We start from the raw sequence: 22,637 nt of genomic DNA, 5'->3' as shown, positions 1-22,637 counted from the left end.
AGGGTGATGGGGACTGTGTCGGGCTTCCCTCATCTGTTTCTTCTCTGTTGGGGCTTACTGTTATCTGTTGCCTGCTGTCCAGTGTCTGAAAATTATCATTTCGTATATTCTGTTTAGTTGTGTAGTGTTTGAAGTCAGAGGCTGAATCTGGTCCTGTTGGTCCATTTGACTAGATGTGGAAAAGCCACCGGAGAGAAGCAGGCAGACAGTCCTCTGATTAACACAGCGCTGGGAACCCAGCAGCCAGAGCAGACACCTTGTGCTGCCTCGGCCTCAGGTTGAGTCCTCAGCAGGGGATCGCTTGCTTCAGCAGTGGAGCCAGACTAGCTCTGGGATCGAGGCTGCTTTGGCACCGCTTAATAAAGCTTAGAGCAGGGGCAGTCAACCTTTTTATACCTACCGCCCACTTTTGTATCTCTGTTAGTAGTAAAATTTTCTAACCGCCCACCAGTTCCACAGTAATGGTGATTTATAAAGTAGGGAAGTAACTTTATTTTATAAAATTTATAAAGCAGAGTTACAGCAAGTTAAAGCATATAATAATAAGTAGTTACCAAGTACTTTATGTCAGATTTTCGCTAAGTTTGGCAGAATAAATCTTATAAAACAACTTACTATAGTTAAAATCTATCTTTTTATTTATACTTTGGTTGCTCCACTACCGCCCACCGTGAAAGCTGGAACACCCACTAGTGTGTGGTAGGGACCAGGTTGAGTACCACTGGCTTAGAAGGATCACAGTTTTCCCAAATAAATGAACTGTAGCCCAGAACAAAACTTAAAAAACATTCAAATGATGTAAATGAAAAAATGCACGGTGTTTGACATTCAGGCAAGTTTTATCAGGCATTCCAAGAAGGAGAAGAATTTTATTCATAAGGAGGAGAAAAACTAGTCAACAGAAGCAGACCCAGAACTGATACGGATGGTAGAATTAGATAAGACTCAAGGCAACTTTTAGAGATAAAAGAAAGTACCAGAAAACATGAGCATGTTGAGGAGACATGTGGAGTTGTGAAGAATTTAAAATGAGAGAGTGTGGGCCCTGGCCGGTTGGCTCAGCGGTAGAGCATTGGCTTGGCATGTGGAAGTCCTGGGTTCAATTCCCGGCCAGGGCACACAGGAGAAGCGCCCATCTGCTTCTCCACCCCTCTCCCTGTCCTTCCTCTCTGTCTCTCTCTTTCCCTCCCGCAGCCAACACTCCATTGGAGCAAAGCTGGCCTGGGCGCTGAGGTTGGCTCCATGGCTTCCGCCTCAGGCGCTAGAATGGCTCTGATTACAGCAGAGCAATAAGGGGCAGAGCATCGCCCCCTGGTGGGCATGCTGGGTGGATCCCAGTGGGGTGCATGCAGGAGTCTGTCTGCCTGCCCCCCACTTCTCACTTTGGAAAAATACAAAAATAAACAAACAAACAAATAAATAAATAAAATGAGAGAGAGTGACAGGAGTGACCAAACTGGGCGTGGATGAGTGCTGCTTTAACTAAGGGTGGTCGGGGTCCTGACGCACAAGGTAATGTTTGAGCTCACACCTGCCGGTCCATTTTGGGTGGAGGTAATAACTTGTAGCAGAAAGTCCCTGAAGTAGAACTGTCCTGGCACTTTCTAAGAACAGACAGGGATGAGGTGGCTGGAGCACAAGGGGTGGGAGAACCATGTAATGAGCTCAGAGACAGGGAGGGCCTCGTGGGTGGTGATGAGGAGCTGGAGTTACTTTCAGGTGTCCTAGGAAACCTGAGAGATGTGAAATAGGAGAAATGATCAGGTCAGTTTAATGTTTTAAAAATACCACTTTGTTTACAAAAAAATTACTTTCTTTGCTTTGGGGGCAAGTGTGGAAGCTGAAAAGAGGTCTTGGAAAATCCTTTGGGAATATAGGGAGCATTATGTGAGAATTTCCTTTTATGCCTTATAGTAAGTGACAGTGACTGTATCTCTACATGGATATATTAAAACCTGAATGGCTAGATGTTTTATAAACCCTATATAAGTCTTTCAACTTTCTGGTTCACTTAGAAGTGAATCAGTAATACAGCCTCACTTCTGTACCAGCAATCAGTAACTCAGAGGATCATTTGTGCAATTTCACAGTTCATTAGTTAGTGAGGTGCTAAGCTTCTTGGCAGGTAAGCATTTATCTTAAGGTTTTTTTTTTAATTCTTGGGATAAATCCAAAGAATTCTTTGAGTTGCTGTAATGAATTACTGCACAAGTAAGTTAAAGTTCTACATTTGTGTTTGAGCTAAGTTATACATTTACTTTTTTATATCTTTCAGATCCCTCAAGGTATTGACTGACACTCAGATGTGTGTGGTGAGGGTTGCTTTGGTTTGGAGTAACTTGGAAATGTACATAAACTCAGTCATATTGGCTATTCCTCTAGGAACTAAAGTCTACAATTGCTCATTTGCAGGGTCTTCCTCCAGTTTATTCAACCATTTTTGAACAGACTAGGCAGCTGGCAGATCCTGCCCCACAGGGAGGGGGCATGGTGGTGGGATTAGGGGAAAGATGGGAGGGTGTCTGATTTGATATCATATTTACTAAGATTGGTTTCTTATTTTCTCCAGGGTATTATGATACCCTTTTTTCTCCCCAAGTATCAGTAACAGTTTTTATCTTTCATCAAGCATGACACAGTTGATGATGGAAACATCACCAGTAGAGTTGAAGCAGAACAGATGACCTGTAACTGTGTCAGCTTCTTATCCTCGCCTGTCATGTCCTCTGTCTTTGTAGCTTGTATAATGAGATAATTATATATGAGGTATATGATAATTATAATGAGGTATGAGGGAGAAACTTGGTGAGTATGTGAAATACCATGATTCCTCAGCCTTGTGCAGCAACTTCATGGCATCCTTACTCCTAGTCACTTGAATTCAAAATGTGCTCTTTCAGGTTTTATATACTTCCTTTGATGTGAGAATATCAGATTTTCATGATAGATAACTTGCCTATTTGGTTTTTCATGTCTTGGCCATAAGACTTGATATTTATTTATTAGAGCATTTGTGTTGTCTTTATAAATTGCATGGTGGTTTTCAGATTTTGATGTTGGTCTTTAAAGTCATATGTAAAACTAAGTTGCTACTTATATATCCAGAGTCCACAGTATATTCCTCAATTGGAAAAACATTTAGAGGTTGAATCTTCCCCCTTGTGTTTGGTTTTACAATATTCCATGCTGCAGAGACATCTCGGAGGCCTTTTTCTCTCTTTACCTGGCCTAAACCTCTTCATCCTTTAAAATACAGTGGAAATTCTGCCTCTCCCATGAAGATTTACCCTTCTCAAATTTATCATTTCTCCCCTCTTACATACCTTGGGCATTTTCAGCCTCTCATACAATTTAATGTTTTCCTTCAGTAAGATTCTAGGCTGAGGTCAAGACTGCGGCTGTCGTGTCTTTGGACCCATCGATGCGGACTCAGGAAATACTCTCCTCTGAGCCAGAACAAAACACCTTCATATATGAGACTTCTGTAACCCCATAGAAGCGATGCCAGTAGAAGAAGCAATATCTGTTACAAAGGAAGTTTGCAAAAAAAAAAAAGAAGAAGAAGAAGTTTGCTGTTAATTCAGACATCCACTCCAGCTTTGGTGCCTCTGAGGAGACAATTTTTTTTTTTTTCAAAAAGACAAATCTTGTTTTTTCCAAATTGTATTTTTCTTTGAATTACATATTTTGAGATTTTCCTTTGGCTTACTTCAGTTGCCTCATTCTCTTTAACTGCACATAGCATTTCACTGTATGAAGAGAGCATAAAATATTTAACTAGTTCCTTAGGCTAATTTTAACAAGAATAATTAAAAGCTCTTATTTTAGCCTGACCAGGCAGCGGTGTAGTGGGTAGAGCGTCAGACTGGGATGCAGAGGACCCAGTTTCGAAACCCCGAGATCGCCGGCTTGAGCGTGGGCTCACTGGCTTTAGTGCAGGGTTGCTGGCTTGAGCAAAGGGTCACTTGCTCTGCAGTAGCCCCCAATCAAAGCACATATGAGAAAGCAATCAGTGAACAACTAAAGTGCTGCAAACGAAGAATTGATGCTTCTTATCTGCTTCTCATCTCTCTCCCTTCCTGTCTGTCCCTGTCCCTCTTTCTGTCTCTTTCTCTTTCTCTGACACACACACACACACACACACACACACACACACACACCGCTCTTGTTTTAACAAAGGTAAAAAAAATAATACAAATATGAAAACTAAAATGTGACTTTCATTTGAAATGATGGTTTATTTTTTTTTTCCCTAAACTAAGGCATTGTGATGGAATAAAAAGTTTAGAATGCTTTATTCATAGGAAGAAGTCAGAATTTTATCTGAAACAATTCCTTGAATAGAAAGTAAAACCAATGTAGAACATATAACAGCTGTTCCAGTTGTGATTATTTTTTTCCCCATAAGGGTACCCTAGTGTGATTTTACAGGCAGTGATACTGTAGGGCAGGGGTCCCCAAACTTTTTACACAGGGGGCCAGTTCACTGTCCCGCAGACTGTTGGAGGGCCGCCGCATACAGTGCTCCTCTCACTGACCATCAGTGAAAGAGGTGCCCCTTCCAGAAGTGCGGCAGGGGCTGGATAAATGGCCTCAGGAGGGCCGTAGTTTGGGGACACCTGCAGTGTAGGGCATCTCACCATTTGAATTTTTCGGTCTCTGCTTCTTTGTCTTGTTGAATAAGAACACTACTGTGACTTGCTCTGTTGATATTTCGTGTGAATCAGAACCAAGGTCAACAGACTCAATAACAAGATTTCGAGTTTGGTTCTTAGCTGTCAGAGCAAGAGCGCCTCCTGAGAAGTCAAGGATTAAAATGATGTGTATAATTTTTTTAATAGAAAATCTTTGTTTTACAGATACAGCCAAGGTTTATTAACCCACTGAAAAATTTAAGACGTCTTGGAATCAAAATGATAACTGATATCTTTTTGGATTGGGAGTCCTATCAGTTCAGAACAGAAGAAATTGATGCTGTATTTCATGGCGCAGTGTGGCCCCAGGTGAACCTTGATTTCCACGCTGTGCCTGGATTCGTCTGTTTCTTCCTTGGTATTACTGCACCAGCATAGTCTACCCCCAGACACGGGTGCCTGTCCTGGTCTTCTCTTTTACATCGAGCCATTCTTTATCAGGAAGTTTTAGAACACTCTCTACCATCTAGAGCTCAAGAACTGGTTTCTGCAATTTATTCTTAAGGCTCACTTGCATGTGAGTGTCTCTCTTAAGCAAATGTAGCAGCATAGCTTTTGTAGCACCTGTCATGATGTGTCTCTAGATATTGACAAGCATGAGGGAAAATACACTGGCATTTTTGTTACACATTTTCTCTGACTGTAACCACTTGGAAATAGCTGAGGTTAGTTATAGCTGAGAAGACTGTAGGAGAGCCTTGATTTAGGGAAGATTTCTAGCTGCTGGAGCTCTGTTGTCTCTGACCAAGTGAAACCTAACCCAGGGCCTGGCCGGCATCACGGTTGGTTAGAGCAGTGTCCCCATATGCTAAGGTTGTGGGCTCGAATGTGTCAACCAATGAGTGCATAAACACATGGAACAACAAATTAATGTTCTCTTTCTCCTTCCCTCCCTCTCCCTGTCCCTCTCCTTCTCTCTCTCCTCCTCCCTTTCCCTTTGTCTCTAAAAAAAAAAAAATAAGTAAAGTTTTAAAAATAAGCAGAAAAAAAAGAAGACGACCCACTACCTGGTCTCTCAGGTGCCCTCTCTGCCATTTTTCCTGAGCAGGTGTGATTTTGGATCGCCTTGCGTTCCCCCGTCTCTCCTTTAACTGTTCATCTCTGCCTTGGCTCGTTTGTCCTCTGGTGCAGTTTCTGTGCTGCTGCTGCTTTTTAGCTGTTTTTTCCCCCTACAATATTGTATATATATTTTTTTATCTTATATTCTGTTTTTATTTTGTGTCCTAGATCAGCAGGCTTGGATCTGAGAGTCAATATTCTCCTACTCCTCTGCTAAAACTAATTAGTGTCTGGAGCAGAAATGCAAGGTATAGCCTTTTTTCCCCCTTTTGGAAAGGGCGGGTAAATTAAGGGCACCAGTAATAAAATGTGTGGTCTTTCCATGCAGTGAACTTTTGTGTTGAAGAAAATGAAGCAACTAAATATCAAAGTACATAGTGTAAAGAAAAATACAGTTGCTGAACAATATGTATAGTGTGACTCAGGAAAATGGGTATGCAAATAGAAAATGTCTAGCACAGGGGTTGGGAACCTTTTTGGCTGAGAGAGCCATGAACGCCACATATTTTAAAATGTAATTCCATGAGAGCCATAGAATGACCCATGTACGTTACGCATTATCCAATAAAAATTTGGTGTTGTCCCGAAGGACAGCTGTGATTGGCTCCAACCACCCGCAACCATGAACATGAGAGGTAGGAAATGAATGGATTGTAATACATGAGAATGTTTTGTATTTTTAATATTATTATTTTTTTATTAAAGATTTGTCTGCGAGCCAGATGCAGCCATCAAAAGAGCCACATCTGGCTTGCAAGCCATAGGTTCCCGACCCCTGGTCTAGCAGGATACATGTTACTATAGCATGTGGAGGTTTGGGTGGGCCAGAGTGAGGAAGGGGGCTTCTCATACATTTTTTAATGTTTGCATTATTTGTAATTTAAAAATGAAAAAAATAGGTAAAATAACACTTTGCTATTTGATGTAAATTAAAATTATAGAGCATTCTATCAGAACATACATTTTTGCTGTTTTTTACAGTTTTGTTAAAACTTGAAAATTAGACTATCGGAATTGATAGGGATCTTCTTCCAATGGTTAATAATTGTGTCAGCAGTTTGTTTTGGCCTGGTAAAGGGAAAAACTGTGAAACACAGCAAGTAGTTAAATCAGCACATAGATATTAGCATTTTCTGCGTGCTTGCTTAAAAGTAAAATCTGACTTGTAATTGGCATTCTATGTCCTTTTCCTATTTCCCACATAAAATCAGAAAAAATGCACAAGCTTTTTAGATTTTTATGTCCTTTATTCTTTGTAAAACTCCATCGAGCTATGTATATAGCTTGCATTATCATAAATCAACATCCTTTTGAGGACATCATGAGCTGTTTACAGAGCCTTTATCTACTGATAGCTTAGAGATGCTGTGTTGCAGACCAAATGTATATTTACTGAGAAGTGTGGAGACTTTAGACTTTATCCGTACTTATGTGTTATCTCAGTGATGACAAAGGACTTAATTTTTCCCTAATCTATTTTGAAGAAGGAAAGATAGAATAAAAGAAGATATTTTATTGATTCAGTGATGTTAAAGTCTTGGTATTAGTTTCTACAAAATTGGGATCATACTGGATGGTCTATTGATTTCGACTTTGTTGTTTTATATGCCATGAACATTTCCCCCATCATAAAATAGTCTTCAAAAACAAACCAGACGAAGATCTTGACATTGTCCTCCTCGGGAAAGCCTGTTATATTTTTCCTGGTAGGGAGAGCTCTTTTCATTTATTTCCCAATTTGAGGATGTGCTTTCACATCTTGTTTTAGCACTGGATATTTTTAAGCAGCACTGCATAGGCACACTTGAGTGATGTTTTATTTGAGTAATTTTTATGCAAATCAGCCATGAAGGACTTTCATAATAGTGACCCAGTTCTGTGTTAGTTGGGTCCTTCTCAGGGTAGAGATCCACATCGCTGGATGTCGCCCACTGTCTTCTGCATTTTCTCACGTTTCTGTTTGGAAGTAAAAAATAGAAGCATATAGTAAAAGAGGAGGTAGGCGGCCAAACTGCATTTTTCTGTTTGACACGTACATGGTAGAAAGCTTTAGAAGGGTTGACTTCTCTTAAATCCTCCATAGCAATAGATATGCATATGTGGTTGTGCATAGAAGAATTCATGAATGTTTCAGAGCCACTTAATGGAAATGGTACTCTTCAATAAAAAAATAAATTTTAATTTGAAATATGGCTCCAGTTTACATGGGGTCAGTCAGACATTGCTTACAAGTAAGGTTAAATTGTCTCAGCAATTAGAGCATTCAGGACCACAAAAACTTGCTGACTAACTAGAGTCTGTTCTCCAAACTAAAACATTCCTGAGGGTAGAACGAGATGCTATATACACTGGGACTGTCGCTGGCCACTGACCACTCTTAAAAGCCGCTCTGGTTCTGGCCACTGTGACCGCTGCGTGGCTTGGTCTTTTCCTCCTCTGAGCTCTCTCCTCTCCTGGGAGACCCTGTGACTACTCACTGTCCTTCCTGCAGTCTTCCTTCTTCAGAGATTACCTGCCTAAAGCTCCTTGAGGGCAGAGACGGTTTCATATTATTGACTTCCTCCGCAGAGGGTTACCCCTCTTTTTGTTTTATTTATTTATTTTTTTTTGTATTTTTCTGAAGCTGGAAACGGGGAGAGACAGTCAGACAGACTCCCGCATGCACCCGACCAGGATCCACCCGGCACGCCCACCAGGGGCGACGCTCTGCCCACCAGGGGGCGATGCTCTGCCCCTCTGGGGCGTCGCTCTGCCGCGACCAGAGCCACTCTAGCCCCTGGGCAGAGGCCAAGGAGCCATCCCCAGCGCCCAGGCCATCTTTGCTCCAATGGAGCCTTGGCTGCGGGAGGGGAAGAGAGAGACAGAGAGGAAGGAGGGGAGGGGGTGGGGAAGCAAATGGGCGCTTCTCCTGTGTGCCCTGGCCAGGAATCGAACCCGGGTCCCCCGCACGCCAGGCCAACGCTCTACCGCTGAGCCAACCGGCCAGGGCCGAGGGTTACCCCTCTTAATCCATAGTTAATTCGTATTCGTTGCACATTGAATAATTGATTCAAGTGTCTAACTGAGCCATACAGTTAAGCCTGCCTATGTGGGGCATCAGTCATATTGTTCAAGAGACTCACTTAAGAAGTTGCACTGGATGATGGGCCATTGCTAGGACCTAGCAGTTGAAGGCAGTTCTTCCACCTTTTCTACTTGAAAAAATTTTAAGACAACCTACAACAGTGGTTAATATCAGTCTCCAAGGCCACACAAAGCTAGCTTCAAGTTGCAGTATCACTGTGCGTTCTTTAGCAAAGTTGGCCTTTCTGAGCCTCAGTTTTGCCACCTGGAAAATGGAAATAACACAGTACTTACCTCATTAATAATATGTAAAGTGTCTTTCTTGGTGCTTGTGTACACTGTATCCAATATCTGTTGGGAAAAGATGTATGAACATAATCTCTTAGAAATTTTCTGTTAGTTTATCAGTACGAAGTATGTTAAAGTGCCTGCGCTCTTTTTCCAGTAATGATGAATTTTTTCAGTGTGACCTTTCTGCTAGTAGTGAGGATTGCATCTCTGACTATAAAACAACTGCTGATTTGCCCTTGACTGGAATGCCTTTGTTCCCTCTACCAATTGGTGTGTTTCTGTGGGCTAAGGTGCTCATATCATCTATGCGTCCTTCAGTGTTGGGAATGGACTCATCACCTCCCCAACAGATTACCCTAATCTCTGAACAGTGCATATCCTGACACAACAGATGTTTGTTGTGGTCTGTACTCCTAATGCTCATGTTGTACTACGTTGTTTTTATGTGAGTGTATAAAAATTCGCATTCTATAATGCTAATAATTGAAAAACAGCCTGTCTTTAATACACTTGTTTTAGAAAGGGCTGACTTTGGAGATTTATGGTTCAAATTGAGCTCTAGCACTTATTAGCTCAGTGGCTTTGGACAAGTCTGTTTCTTCATCTGTGATGTAGAGATGCTCTCGTTGTGAGTGAGCCTTTCAGTATCTCATGGAGATGTTATGAGGCTTGGATGAGACATTTATATCAGGTGCCTAAATACTACAGTGTTTTTGAGGTGCCTAAAATTATCCATCGAATTTCAAATTTTAAAGTGATTTCCCTTTTGAGTATCTTATTAATGTTCACACATACACATATTTGTTAAATTCAGTATGAAAATTCAGTTGGAAGATTTTTTAGAAATAAACATTTAGAAATAAGATGGCTATTTCAATATATTTTTCTTGCAGATACTTCCCTTTACTGGCCAAACAGAAACTGGGGCACCCAGAATGGGATATTCTGACGAATGTTTTTGCGATTCTATCAGCAAAAAATCTCTCTGACGCCACAGCCAGTATTGTGATGGACATAGTTGATGACCTTCTCACCCTTCCAGAGTTTGAGCCCACAGAAGCAGTTCCCAGCTTGCCCGTGACCGGATGCATGTATGCACAAAGTGCAGACGGTATGTGTGCTGCACAAGGCAGGCGAGTCTTAGACTTTTGAGGTAGCATTTCTCCCCTCAGAAAGGAAAAAGTCAATAAAAAAAACTTAATAACTCTTTTTTTTTGTGTGTGACATAGGGACAGAGAGAAGAACAGATAGAGACAGACAGAAGGAAGGGAGAGAGATGAGAAGCATCAGTTCTTTGTTGTGGCACCTTAGTTGTACATTGATTGTTTTCATTTGTGCTTTGACCTGGGGGCTACATTAGACCCAGTGATCCCCTTACTCAAGCCAGCGACCATGGCCTTAAGCTGGTGATCCTTGCTCAAACCAGATGAGCTTGTGCTCAAGCTGGCAACCTTGAGGTTTCGAACCTAGGTCCTCCACGTCCTAGTCCACGCTCAATCCACTGCACCACCGCCTGGTCAGGCCTCTCAATAACTCTTAATAGCATGTTGGCCTGGGATGCCAAGGACCCAGGTTTGAAACTCCAAGGTCACTGGCTTGAGCATTGGATTGTAGACATGACTCCTTGTTTGCTGGCTTGGGCCCAAAGGTTGCTGGCTTGGACCCAAGGTCACTGGCTTGAGCAAAGGGTCACTCACTCTGCTATAGTACCCAGTTAGGGCTCATATGAGAAAGCAGTCAATGAACATCCAAGGTGATACAGCAGAGTGAAGAATTGATGCTTCTCATCTCTCTCCCTTCCTGACTGTTCCTGTCTGTCCCCCACCCCACCCCACCCCACTTTAAAAAAAGTGTTTCTTTTCTCTAAAAATTAATATCAGTTTATATAAATTGAGTTTTCTTTGTAGTGATAGAAATTCAGGTTACTTATGCTCCAGAAAGCTCAACTATCCTCCAGGAATTTATCAAATGATTTCCACTGTCATGTCTCTGAATTCTTCCAACCACATTATCCTAACATCTCTTTTACTCCTACCAAAAATGATTTAAATAAAGCCTCAGGAGTCTCTTATATAAAGTTTTCATTTAGCTAATGATAATAGCTATTTTGTCTAAGAAGAAAGTTATTTAATTTTCAGAATTGAAGTTTATTAAATTTTTATGGTAATTGAGGGCTTTCCATGTTTGTCATTATGAAGATATTGTACCATTATCCTTTCAGAGAGTAACTAATTAAAACCAGAACATTTGTCACTTTATTTCAGAGTCTATCACAACAGGTGGACGATTAATTATACCGCATGTACCTGCAATTCTCCAGTATCTCAGCAAAACCACAATAAGTACAGAGAAGGTGAAAAAGAAAAAGAACAGGGCACAAGTCAGTAAGGAGCTTGGCATTCTTTCAAAGTAAGTGATACATATCCTTCACAGATGACATCGCCATTCATGGTTTTAATTTTTCAAAAATTATATCTGTTTTTCAGTTGTTTTAATGTGTTAATAAGAAGCTGAAAAGATTTTCAGTACTTTTTAATGCCCTTTTTTAAAAGTTGATACAGAATTCTGTTTCTTGACTGAAACCTTTTTCAGCATCTACCTTCCTTTAACTATAAAAAAGAACAGACTTGGCCCTGGCCGGTTGGCTCAGCGGTAGAGCGTCGGCCTGGCGTGCGGGGGACCCGGGTTCAATTCCCGGCCAGGGCACACAGGAGAAGCGCCCATTTGCTTCTCCACCCCCTCCCCCTCCTTCCTCTCTGTCTTTCTCTTCCCCTCCCGCAGCCAAGGCTCCATTGGAGCAAAGATGGCCCGGGCGCTGGGGATGGCTCCTTGGCCTCAGCCCCAGGCGCTAGAGTGGCTCTGGTCGCGGCAGAGCGACACCCCGGAGGGGCAGAGCATCGCCCCCTGGTGGGCAGAGCGTCGCCCCTGGTGGGCGTGCCGGGTGGATCCCGGTCGGGTGCATGCGGGAGTCTGTCTGACTGTCTCTCCCCGTTTCCAGCTTCAGAAAAGTACAAAAAGAAAAAAAAAAAAAAAAAAAAAAAAAGAACAGACTTCAAAATTCTAGACTAATAGATTTCTTTATTTTGCCTTTGCATGTTTTACTCAATTAAAATTTTGAGTTACATAATATTGTATAGTCTTTCTTTTTTTGTGAGATCATATAGTCTTAATTTTTTTAATGTGATTGATAAAAATAATTATTTTAAAAGAACAGTTTGTTTTGTTTGTTTTTTAAGAGTCAGAAAGACCCTGGCTGGTTGGCTCAGTGGTAGAGCTTCGGCCTGGCATGCAGGAGTCCCGGGTTCGATTCCCGACCAGGGCACACAGGAGAGGCGCCCATCTGCTTCTCCACCCCTCCCCCTCTCCTTCCTCTCTGTCTCTCTCTTCCCCTTCCGCAGCCAAGGCTCCATTGGAGCAAAGTTGGCCTGGGTGCTGAGGATGGCTCTATGGCCTCTGCCTCAGGCGCTAGAATGGCTCTGGTTGCAACAGAGCTACGCCCCAGATGGGTAGAGCATCGCCCCCTGGTGGGCATGCCGGGTGGATCCCGGTCGGGCGCATGCGGGAGTCTGTCTGCCTGCCTCCCCGTTTCCAACTTCAGAAAAATACAAAAAAAAAAAAAAGAGAGAGAGAGAGAAAGATATCGCAAGGGTTTTTAAAGATTCTCTTTGGCCATAGACCTATTTGTATATAATTATGATACCTATAAAGTACAAGGTTGGTGATTCTGAGTACAAAACCTAAGTCTATCTTAAGCTATAATTTTTTAGGATTTAGTTATTAAAAGTTTTTTGTTGTTACTTTTAGCAACAATAAAAAACGATGTATCAAAATCTTCCAGAAACTTCTTATAAATATTTTATTTATACTCTTGTATTTCTAAATTATGCAGAGAGGGAGCCACACTAAATATACTTTTTAGATTTTTTTCCCTGGCCCTGGTGGTGCAAAGATGATGACAGATTAGGCATCAGAAAGGCCAGTGTTTGAAGGACCGGCTCTGCCGCCTTTTAGCTATGTGACATCCACTTCTCTGAGTCCTGGTCTTCTCTGGAGAAAATGGAGCCAATAAATCCTACATTGTAAAGCTATGGTGGGAATTGCACTGAACTACTTTATATAGTTTTAAATAAGTCTCGGCTCTTAAAAATGTTATTTCCTTGTAAAATAAGAAATTACTGATTGCCAGATGATAGCATTGGAGTTTACTCTAACCTGCACACACAGTCAGCTGTTACAGAAGACATCTAAGTGTAGCCCTGAGCCTGACGCTGGAGAGAGGTCAGAGTGGACGCTGCTATGTAGCCGAGGTAGACTTCCTCTACGTGCACACATACTTGCAGGTCACCTGTGTCTTTCCTCACTGATGTTTTTCTACAAAAAGTCTAATTTTTTAGAGAAATGCTTTGAACTTGTCAGTTTTCCTTACCTACTGTTTCTTTCCTTTCTCCAGAATCAGCAAGTTTATGAAAGACGGAGCACAGAGCTCCCTGCTCATCACCCTCCTGCTTCCCTTCCTGCACCGCGGCAGCGTGCCTCAGGTACTCGCGCGCACTGGCGTGGACTTCGTCTTTGCAGTGGCACTGTCATTGTTAGGCTTCTTTGTGAACAACAGTTCTATTGGCTAGGTTCTCTGATGTATTTGTCTTAAAGTATTTGTGTGAAGCCTTTATACAGAAATAGAAAATTGAAGCTAGAGAAAAACTGGGGCAGAATTAGGAATGGGGGCGGGCCAAACATGGAGACGTCGTCATCTGTTGTGACAATGAAGAGGGTAGCCCCTTTGTTGTCCTTTGTTTAGCTTCTCATCCATTTCAGCATTTCCCCCCCTTTCTGACTTTGATCAATAACAAATCTGGAACCCAAGATGAATGAAAAGTCAAGACTATTTTAGTATTTAGACATAGCTAAGAGTTTTCTAATACGATTTTTAAACCCTAGTTCCGTCTTGATTAAGAGTCTTCCTGTGGCTCAGACTCATTTGTGAGCCCTTAGTAGTTACACTGAATGTCCGTTATCTTAGTGAGTCAGTTTAGAAGACCATAGATCTGTAGACAAGCAGAGGTGTATATTTTTCTTCAGCAAGCTCATTTTTCTTGACTCTTCTGACTTGACAGTGGAAGAAAGCTTGTTTCAAAACCATGCACGTTTTCATGCATGCATGGAAGAGCCTGACCAGGCAGTGGCGCAGTGGATAGAGCATCGGACTGGGATGTAGAGGACCCAGGTTCGAGACCCCGAGGTCGCCAGATTGAGCGCGGGCTCATCTGGTTTGAGCAAAAAGCCCACCAGCTTGAACCCAAGGTTGCTGGCTCCAGCAAGGGGTTACTCGGTCTGCTGAAGGCCCGCGGTCAAGGCACATATGAGAAAGCAATCAATGAACAACTAAGGTGTTGCAACGCGCAATAGAATTAAAGGAAGAAACTGTTAAAGGACATTATTATGGGCTTTATGTTAAAATACTAAGAACCTTTTAAAAGGCTATGGAATAACTTTTCCAATGACTAGCTTCACTTCTTATTCATAAGTATCTGTTTTTTGTGCTGTCATTTATTAAATCCAAGTTGACTAGTTTTATAAATTACTGAAATACAATTTCTCTTAATATTTCTTCTTAAGGATACAGAGGTTGATATTCTGGTGACAATACAAAACCTGTTAAAACATTGTCTGGAGCCAACAAGCTTCCTCAAGCCTCTAGCAAAACTCTTCTCTGTTATTAAGAACAAGCTGTCAAGACAATTGCTTTGTACAATTTTCCAGGTCTGTAATATTTATTTTTACCCCAAATCACCCGTATGAGTGGGAGCAGAGACTTGACAGGAGATGGGCAGAAAAGTTAAGGTTTTGTTCACTAATATACTGTTTTCATTCCTTTTAGATGCTTTCTGATTTTGAAAGTGGGTTAAAATATATTACTGATGTTGTTGAGGTAAGAAGGAAAATTTTACTTCTCCTTTGCTTCAAAGTTATTATCATTTCTGTTTCTTTAAGATTTATATACCTTCACTTACATGGTTTCAATGGCATTTCTTGTAGCTTAACGCCTTTGATCAAAGACATCTGGATGACATCAACTTTGATGTTCGCTTCTCAGCGTTCCAGACCATCACCTCTTACGTTAAAGAAATGCAAACCGTGGATGTTAACTACCTAATCCCAGTTATGCATAATTGTTTCTATAATCTGGAGGTAGGTGTTTATAGCAAAACTTGGTGAATTGTTTTCCTTTTGATAATGCAGCTACTTACATGATCTAATTTGTTAATTCATGTTTTGAGAAGGACAAAGGTTTTTTAGTATAAAATTAATTTTAGTTGCAGAAGATTTTGCTTGGCAAAGATTGGATTGTTATTCTCAGGATTTGAAAGACTAAGATTTTGAGTAAAATAATAGATGTGGAAGTCCTAAAGCTGTGTATTAGAATAGAGACAAAGTAAATGAGAGGTTACCAGGGTCTGCATGGGGAGGGCGGGGGGGGGAGTGACTGGACTGGGACAGGGTTTCTTTTGGGGGTGATGAAAATGTCCTGAAGTTAATGGTGATGGTCACACCACCTTGTGAATATACTAAAAACCACTGAATTATACACTTTACAAGGGTAAATTTTATGGTATGTCAATTATATCTCAATTTTTTAAAGATATGTAACTATATTATTTGACAGTTTGCCCTCTTATATTGCTTTAATAGGAATAAAAGGAGTTTGGACTATATTAAGTTCTATGTTGCTGAACTGAATTAAGACCCAAAAATGGGGAAAATGAAGTCCTTTATTAATACTTAATCATGTAATGGCATCAGTAATCTCTTTGTAATGTTTTATAGTTATTCATCTGATATTAAGGATTATGTAATATATGAAAAAGTAATAATCTCCCCATCTGTGGCTCATTCTTTGTATATGCCAAATTTCAAACCAAGGAATTCTAAATTACTGCCTGGTTGGCTGAGTTGGAAATACTTTACACTTACTACCTACATTCTCAAACCAGGAACTCCACTGCAAGTAACCAGAATTATACCTGGTCAACTCTATCATTTTCAATGATCATCTAATACACAATATTGAGAACAACTTTACTGAACCTTTCATTCTGTTTGCCTTGAAAAGTAAACCAATTAAAAAGCCTATGTCATAGTGTTTTCTAAAATTGAGTGGCACTTCTCAGTACGCATGGTATTTCAGTCATTTACTGTGTTCCTCACAACCCTACATTTGGTTCTTCTTCAGTTATGTGATATTTGTGGGACATTTCTTAGTAGGGATTTGTGCACAGAGCAGTGGCAGAATTTTGTGAACTTTTTCATTAGAAAATAATATTCCACATTACAACTATTCCCCAGACTAATTTGGGTGCTTTTCCCGTTTCCAGTTGGGAGATATGTCTCTAAGTGATAACGCCAACCTGTGCCTGATGAGTATCATCAAAAAGCTGGCTGCCTTGAACATCACAGAGAAGGAATACAGAGAAATCATTCAGTGTTCACTCCTGGAGAAACTGAGGAGAGGACTGAAGAGCCAGACAGAGGTACGGACTGGGGTTGATTTGTTACTTTGTCTTTTAAGTATTACTGTCAGTGGTTTCCTTTTATGTTTTTGTTTATCCCTACTTCTTCCACTTAGAAAAGCAGTCAGGCTTAGTTCATTTAATTGAGGTACTTGATTGTGTAGATATTAACAGTAGTACAGTTGGCAGTGGGAATGAAAAAGAGCGATCACTTCTGATTTTATGTAGTTTGTTTTTACAGTGGGAATGTTCTACTTTTTAAAGAATATTGAATGGCTTTTTTTTGCTTCTTTGTATTATCTAGGAAGCAAATTCTTTTAAAATAAAGATTTTTTTTTTCAACTTGGTATTTGCAGAGTATTCAACAGGATTATACCACACTACTTTCCTGTTTAATTCAAACCTTTCCAGATCAACCAGAATTTAAAGACTTGGTGCAGCTCACTGATTGTCATGATCCGGAAATGGATTTCTTTGAGAATATGAAGCACATTCAGGTAAAAGGCATTTCTGGTTTTCTCCTACCTATAAAATAAGCATTTCAAATAGTTCTTAAAAATATATATTTTTTTAATTTTCCAAAAAGTTGTGAACTCCTCATTCCTTGGTTCTCATGATATCAGTTAAATTCACATAGGAGCCTGACCAGGCAGTGGCGCAGTGGATAGAGCATCAGACTAGGACACAGAGGACCCAGGTTTGAAACCCTGAGGTTACTGGCTTGAGCACGGGCTCACCAGCTTGAGCCCAAAAGTCGCTGGCTTGAGCCTAAAGTCGCTGGCTTGAGCCTAAAGTTGCTGACTTGAGCAAGGGGTCACTCGCTTTGCTGGAGCCCCCCGGTCAAGGTACATATGAGAAAGCAACCAATGAACAACTAAGGAGCCATAACGAAGAATTGGTGCTTCTCATCTCTCTTCCTTCCTGTCTGTTCCTTTCTCTGTCTCTCTCTTTCTTGCCAAAAAAAAAATCACATTGGAGATGGTCATTTCCTGGAGTCTGGTTTCCTTGGTGGTATCACAAATCGCAATGATACTGTTATCTTTTGCTGCCTTTTTTTTTTTATATGCCTTGACCACGGGCCTTCAGCAGACCAAGTAACCCAGATGAGCCCTCACTCAAGCTGGCGACCTCGGGGTCTCGAACCTGGGTCTTCCGCATCTCAGTCCGACGCTCTATCCACTGCGCCACCGCCTGGTCAGGCTGCTGCCATTTTTAAAGAAGTTTAAATGCTTTGGGATCCATTGTTAAACAAGTCCTATGGATTATTGTCTCTGGAGGAAGCAAGTTAAGTGTTTGCTCATGTAACACATGGACTGTATTTCACTCCTTATTCCTTTCATGGGAAAGACAGCCGGTCGTAGGTGAGATGATTGAGTACCTAATTCCTATTTTCTCTAACCCATAGATCCACAGGAGAGCAAGAGCTTTGAAGAAACTGGCAAAACAACTAATGGAAGGCAAAGTCATGCTGTCTTCCAAATCTCTTCAGAATTACATCATGCCTTATGCCATGACTCCAGTTTTTGATGAGAAAATGCTCAAGGTAGGGCAGTAGATCTAGAAACTGGTAAATCTCTACCTGGACCCTGACACTTCCCAAAATGTACGTGGGGGAGGGGCATCTAAATTTTGTGGCATTCATATTGATGATGTCATCACAATTAGAGGCTTAGAATAATTTTAAAGCTCTTAGAATTATGCATGGCACATAGTAAAGTCTCTATAAATGGTGGCTATATTTTTATTTTTGCTATTATTAGGTCACAAAAGGCCAACCACAAAATAATTCCCCTGTTAGAAATGGTCACGTTACCGAGATGGCATACTTTGATTTTTGTATTACTGGGCTTAAACTCCACTGATCCAGGCAGAGTGGTTGTCTTCCCAAATGGCTCATAAGAAATGAAATCAAACACTAGTTATCTTTTCTTTAGCATTATACAGGCACTACTGCAAGTAAGCACTTGTATATGTGATAGTACTTCTTCCTCACCAAACTCAACCTCATGTGGTAAAGACGGTTACCACTATGTTATAGGAGTAAACAGGTGAGAAGGTTACGTAACTTTCTTGAAGACATAGTTTCAGAACCAGTATTGGAACTTAGGACTGTCTTCACCATTATGCTACATAGTGCCTAGAACAATGCCTGGCACTTGGTAAGGACTCGATAAATATTTATTCATTAAATAGATTAATGAAAGGCAGTGCCCAGAAATTCAAGTCTAATTAAGGTGATATCAGGATTTGTGACTTGAATTTATATTATATTGACTACATGGTCTTGTACAAGGACAGATTTGCTCGACTGTTTCAGGGTATTAAAAATTTTTTAAAGAATTACTTAATAAAAGAATACTCCCTTAAATTCCAATTTAGAGAGCCAGTAAGCACAGCCAACTCAGAGTTTGATAGCAATAAAATAGGAAAAAAGTATAGATGGAAAATAAATTATATTTCAGTTTGGTTAGCATTAGCATGGTAAAGCTTTTTATAGTTTTTTTAAAATTTTTTTTTTTGCATTTTTCTGAAGCTGGAAACAGGGAGAGACAGTCAGACAGACTCCCGCATGCGCCCGACCGGGATCCACCCGGCACGCCCACCATGGGGCGGCGCTCTGCCCACCAGGGGGCGATGATCTGCCCATCCTGGGTGTCGCCATGTTGCGACCAGAGCCACTCTAGCGCCTGGGGCAGAGGCCACAGAGCCATCCCCAGCGCCCGGGCCATCTTTGCTCCAATGGAGCCTTGGCTGCGGGAGGGGAAGAGAGAGACAGAGAGGAAGGCGCAGCGGAGGGGTGGAGAAGCAAATGGGCGCTTCTCCTATGTGCCCTGGCCGGGAATCGAACCCGGGTCCTCCGCACGCTAGGCCGACGCTCTACCGCTGAGCCAACCGGCCAGGGCTATAGTTTTTTTATTTTTAACCTATTTGTGACTTTGCATTTAAAATTGTTTGCGAGAAGGGTAGCATTTTTATGCAATCTGACAATCTGCCTTTTAATTGGCTTTAGACCAGGTGTAGTCAACCTTTTTATACCTACCGCCCATTTTTGTATCTGTTAGTAGTAAAATTTTCTAACTGCCCACCGGTTCCACAGTAATGGTGATTTATAAAGTAGGGAAGTAACTTGACTTTATAAAATTTATAAAGCAGAGTTGCAGCAAGTTAAAGCATATAATAATAATTACTTACCAAGTACTTTATGTCAGATTTTCGCTAAGTTTGGCAGAATAAATCTTTATAAAACAACTTACTATAGTTAAATCTATCTTGTAATTTATACTTTGGTTGCTCCACTACCGCCTACCATGAAAGCTGGAATGCCCACTAGTGGGCAGGAGGGACCAGGTTGACTACCATTGCTTTAGACCATTTATATTCAATGTGATTATTAATATGACTGGGTTTAAATCTGTGATTTTGTTATTTATTTTTCATTTGTCTTATTTTTTTCTCTTTTTTTACCTTGTAATTGATTAATTGGATATTCTTTAATGATTTGATTTTCTTTCTGTTGGCTTATTAGTTATCATTGTATAGGTGTTACCCCTGCATTAGATTTAAACCACACGCAATACATTGTTTCTTTTGATTTTAAACAATTACCTTTTAAAGACATCTTTTAAATTAAGGAAAAGATCTTTTCTATTTGCTTGCATATTTAGATCCAGATACTCATCCTGTATCATTTTACTCCTGAAAGGAAGACTTTAATTTTTTTATAGTGCAGTTATACTGGCGATGAATTCTTTCAGCTTTTGTTTATCTCTTCTCATCTTTGCTTTTGGAAGATGAAAGTTTCAGCATAGTTTCCTTCATGTTTCTTGTGTTTCAGAGATTAATTGAGCTTCTTGGATTTATGGATTTATAGTGTTCACCAAACTTGGAAATTTTGGGTCATTTTTTCAAAGTTATTTTTGGGTTCCCTTCTTGCCTTGGTAGATCCTAGTGTATATTAGGCCACTCTAAGTTGTCCCATAACTCACTGACTCTTTTTAATGGTGTTTTCTTTTTTTTTATGCTTTATTTTTTTTATTGCTGGGTCTTCAAGCACACTAATCTTCTGCAGCATCTCATCTTCTTTTAATTCCATCTGGTACGTTATCCCTCTTTGTCTTTCCATTTCTAGAAGCTCAGTATCAGCCTTTTTTATATCTCACGTGTCTCTCCCTAACATGCTCATTCTTTTCTCTCCATTCTTGATTATATGGAAGAAAATTATATCCATTGTTTTACTGCCTTTGTCTATGAAGTATATCATTCATGTCATTTCTGGGTCTGTTTCTATTGGTCAGTTTTTCCTCTCATTAGAATTTTCTGCTTCTTGATGTGCCTACGGAGCTGTCCACTCTGTGGACTCTGACCACCATAACCTCAACTCTGCCTGCTTAACTCAGGACTGGGCCTCTCTGGGTTTCCCCTTCTGTGCTGTGACCTGACAGTTCTGTCCACACAGTGATTGGGCTAATTACAGGGCTCCTTGCATGTGTTTTCTGTTGTCAGGGAGCACTGTCCTGCACTGTTTGATGTCTGAAGTCTGAAAACTGTTGTTTCCTACATTTTTGTCTACTTTTCTCATTTAAGGTATGGGGGTAAATCCAGCTCCTATTCATCATGATATGAAAGAGGACTTGAAGGAAGTATTCTTTTGAATGTTGATGTGTGCAACATATAATTAACTTCGGCATTTGTCAAATTTACACATTGAATTTACTTCATTCACAGTCTGTAGGCTTGAACCTATCGGGGAGGTCTGAGTGGAAAGGGTCCAAAATGTGTTAATATCTTTTAATTAAAGGAAGGCATCCTTTCTTTAATTAACATCATCTTCTCTTAGAGGGTGGAAATGAAGTGTGGTTTGAGGATTCTTTCCTTTCTGTAATTGTCAGTCATTGTTTTCTAAGCTTTTTAATGTACCAAGTTCAGTCTCTATTTGTTCACTCTACATTGATGCTTTTGACTTATTTTACAGCATGAAAATATAACCATTGCCGCCACAGAGATTATCGGAGCTATTTGCAGACATCTCTCTTGGCCAGCTTATTTATATTACTTGAAACATTTCATTCATGTCTTACAGACAGGACAGATCAATCAAAAGTTGGGTGTCAGGTATAGTCAAATTTCTTATTTTTGTTTCATTTTTAAAATGTAAATTTTGAATTATTTTCTGAAAGTCTTTCTGTAATTTTACTTTTACATTGTATCACTGAGGTTATGCTAATGTTTGTTAAAGTCAAAATTACCTAAAACTGGTAAAAAATAACTTTAATGTTTATATGTGTTTTAATTACCTCTCCTTTTAATCATCAACTGATATTAAACATACATATTTCTGTGAACCTTTTTTTAACAGCTTGCTCGTAATAGTGTTAGAAGCATTTCACTTTGACCACAAAACTCTTGAAGAACAAATGAGAAAAATTCAGAATGAGGAAAGTAAGTGTTTGTTTTTTTTGTTTTGTTGCATTTGGTTTGTTTTGGAGAGTACGTGAATCAAAGTTGGTGACAGTGAAACAAAGAAGGGTGGGACAGAGGAGTGACAGGAGAGCGAGGCGGTGCTGCTGTCACGTATGGGGCGTCAGAGGAAAGGGGCCCTGGGGACAGGGTCAAGCAGTGAGCCCGGGACAAGCGGCTGCTGCCCACTGCTCTCCTGGTTGCAAATCTCGTGGGGGCCCTTAGAGTTTAGGGGATGCAGGCCTGTGGGGAAAGAGAGGTGCAGGCATGCTCCCAGGAGGAGGAGCCCACCCCAAAAGTAAGATTTTAAAACTTTCTTAAGCTGGATTTCTATCCTATTTTTGGATGATTTATGATAATGAATTAAAGATGGCAAAATTCCGCATATTCCCTTTTATTTGTTCTTATAGCAATGACCAGTAAATAAATCAAGAAGAAGTTAAAATGAATGCTTTGAGTCTATTTGTGAAAACTTACATGACAGTAGAGAAGGCCAGTCTAAATTATATAAGGGGAAAATCTGAGCTGTGCATAATTTACACAGAAATCAATATTGTTGCCTTCA

General features: G+C 40.5%; 1 protein-coding gene across 2 annotated transcripts in view; it reads left to right on the top strand.

Annotated features, from left to right (window-relative positions):
• The window catches only part of UTP20 (UTP20 small subunit processome component), a 97,198-nt gene that overhangs the window by 47,388 nt on the left and 27,173 nt on the right, over positions 1-22,637 (top strand). For both annotated transcript variants that reach the window (XM_066356820.1, XM_066356813.1), the window contains exons 28-40: positions 4,860-5,003; positions 5,922-6,001; positions 10,001-10,218; positions 11,372-11,516; positions 13,558-13,645; positions 14,724-14,867; positions 14,986-15,036; positions 15,144-15,296; positions 16,481-16,636; positions 16,972-17,112; positions 18,021-18,158; positions 21,588-21,727; positions 21,972-22,054. In XM_066356820.1, coding sequence (XP_066212917.1) covers positions 4,860-5,003; positions 5,922-6,001; positions 10,001-10,218; positions 11,372-11,516; positions 13,558-13,645; positions 14,724-14,867; positions 14,986-15,036; positions 15,144-15,296; positions 16,481-16,636; positions 16,972-17,112; positions 18,021-18,158; positions 21,588-21,727; positions 21,972-22,054 — 1,681 coding nt within the window. The remainder of the gene's footprint in view (positions 1-4,859; positions 5,004-5,921; positions 6,002-10,000; positions 10,219-11,371; positions 11,517-13,557; positions 13,646-14,723; positions 14,868-14,985; positions 15,037-15,143; positions 15,297-16,480; positions 16,637-16,971; positions 17,113-18,020; positions 18,159-21,587; positions 21,728-21,971; positions 22,055-22,637) is intronic.

Source organism: Saccopteryx leptura, chromosome 1 (genome assembly GCF_036850995.1).
Source record: "Saccopteryx leptura isolate mSacLep1 chromosome 1, mSacLep1_pri_phased_curated, whole genome shotgun sequence".
Lineage (NCBI taxonomy): Eukaryota > Metazoa > Chordata > Mammalia > Chiroptera > Emballonuridae > Saccopteryx > Saccopteryx leptura.
This window is presented reverse-complemented; position numbering and strand designations above follow the sequence as displayed.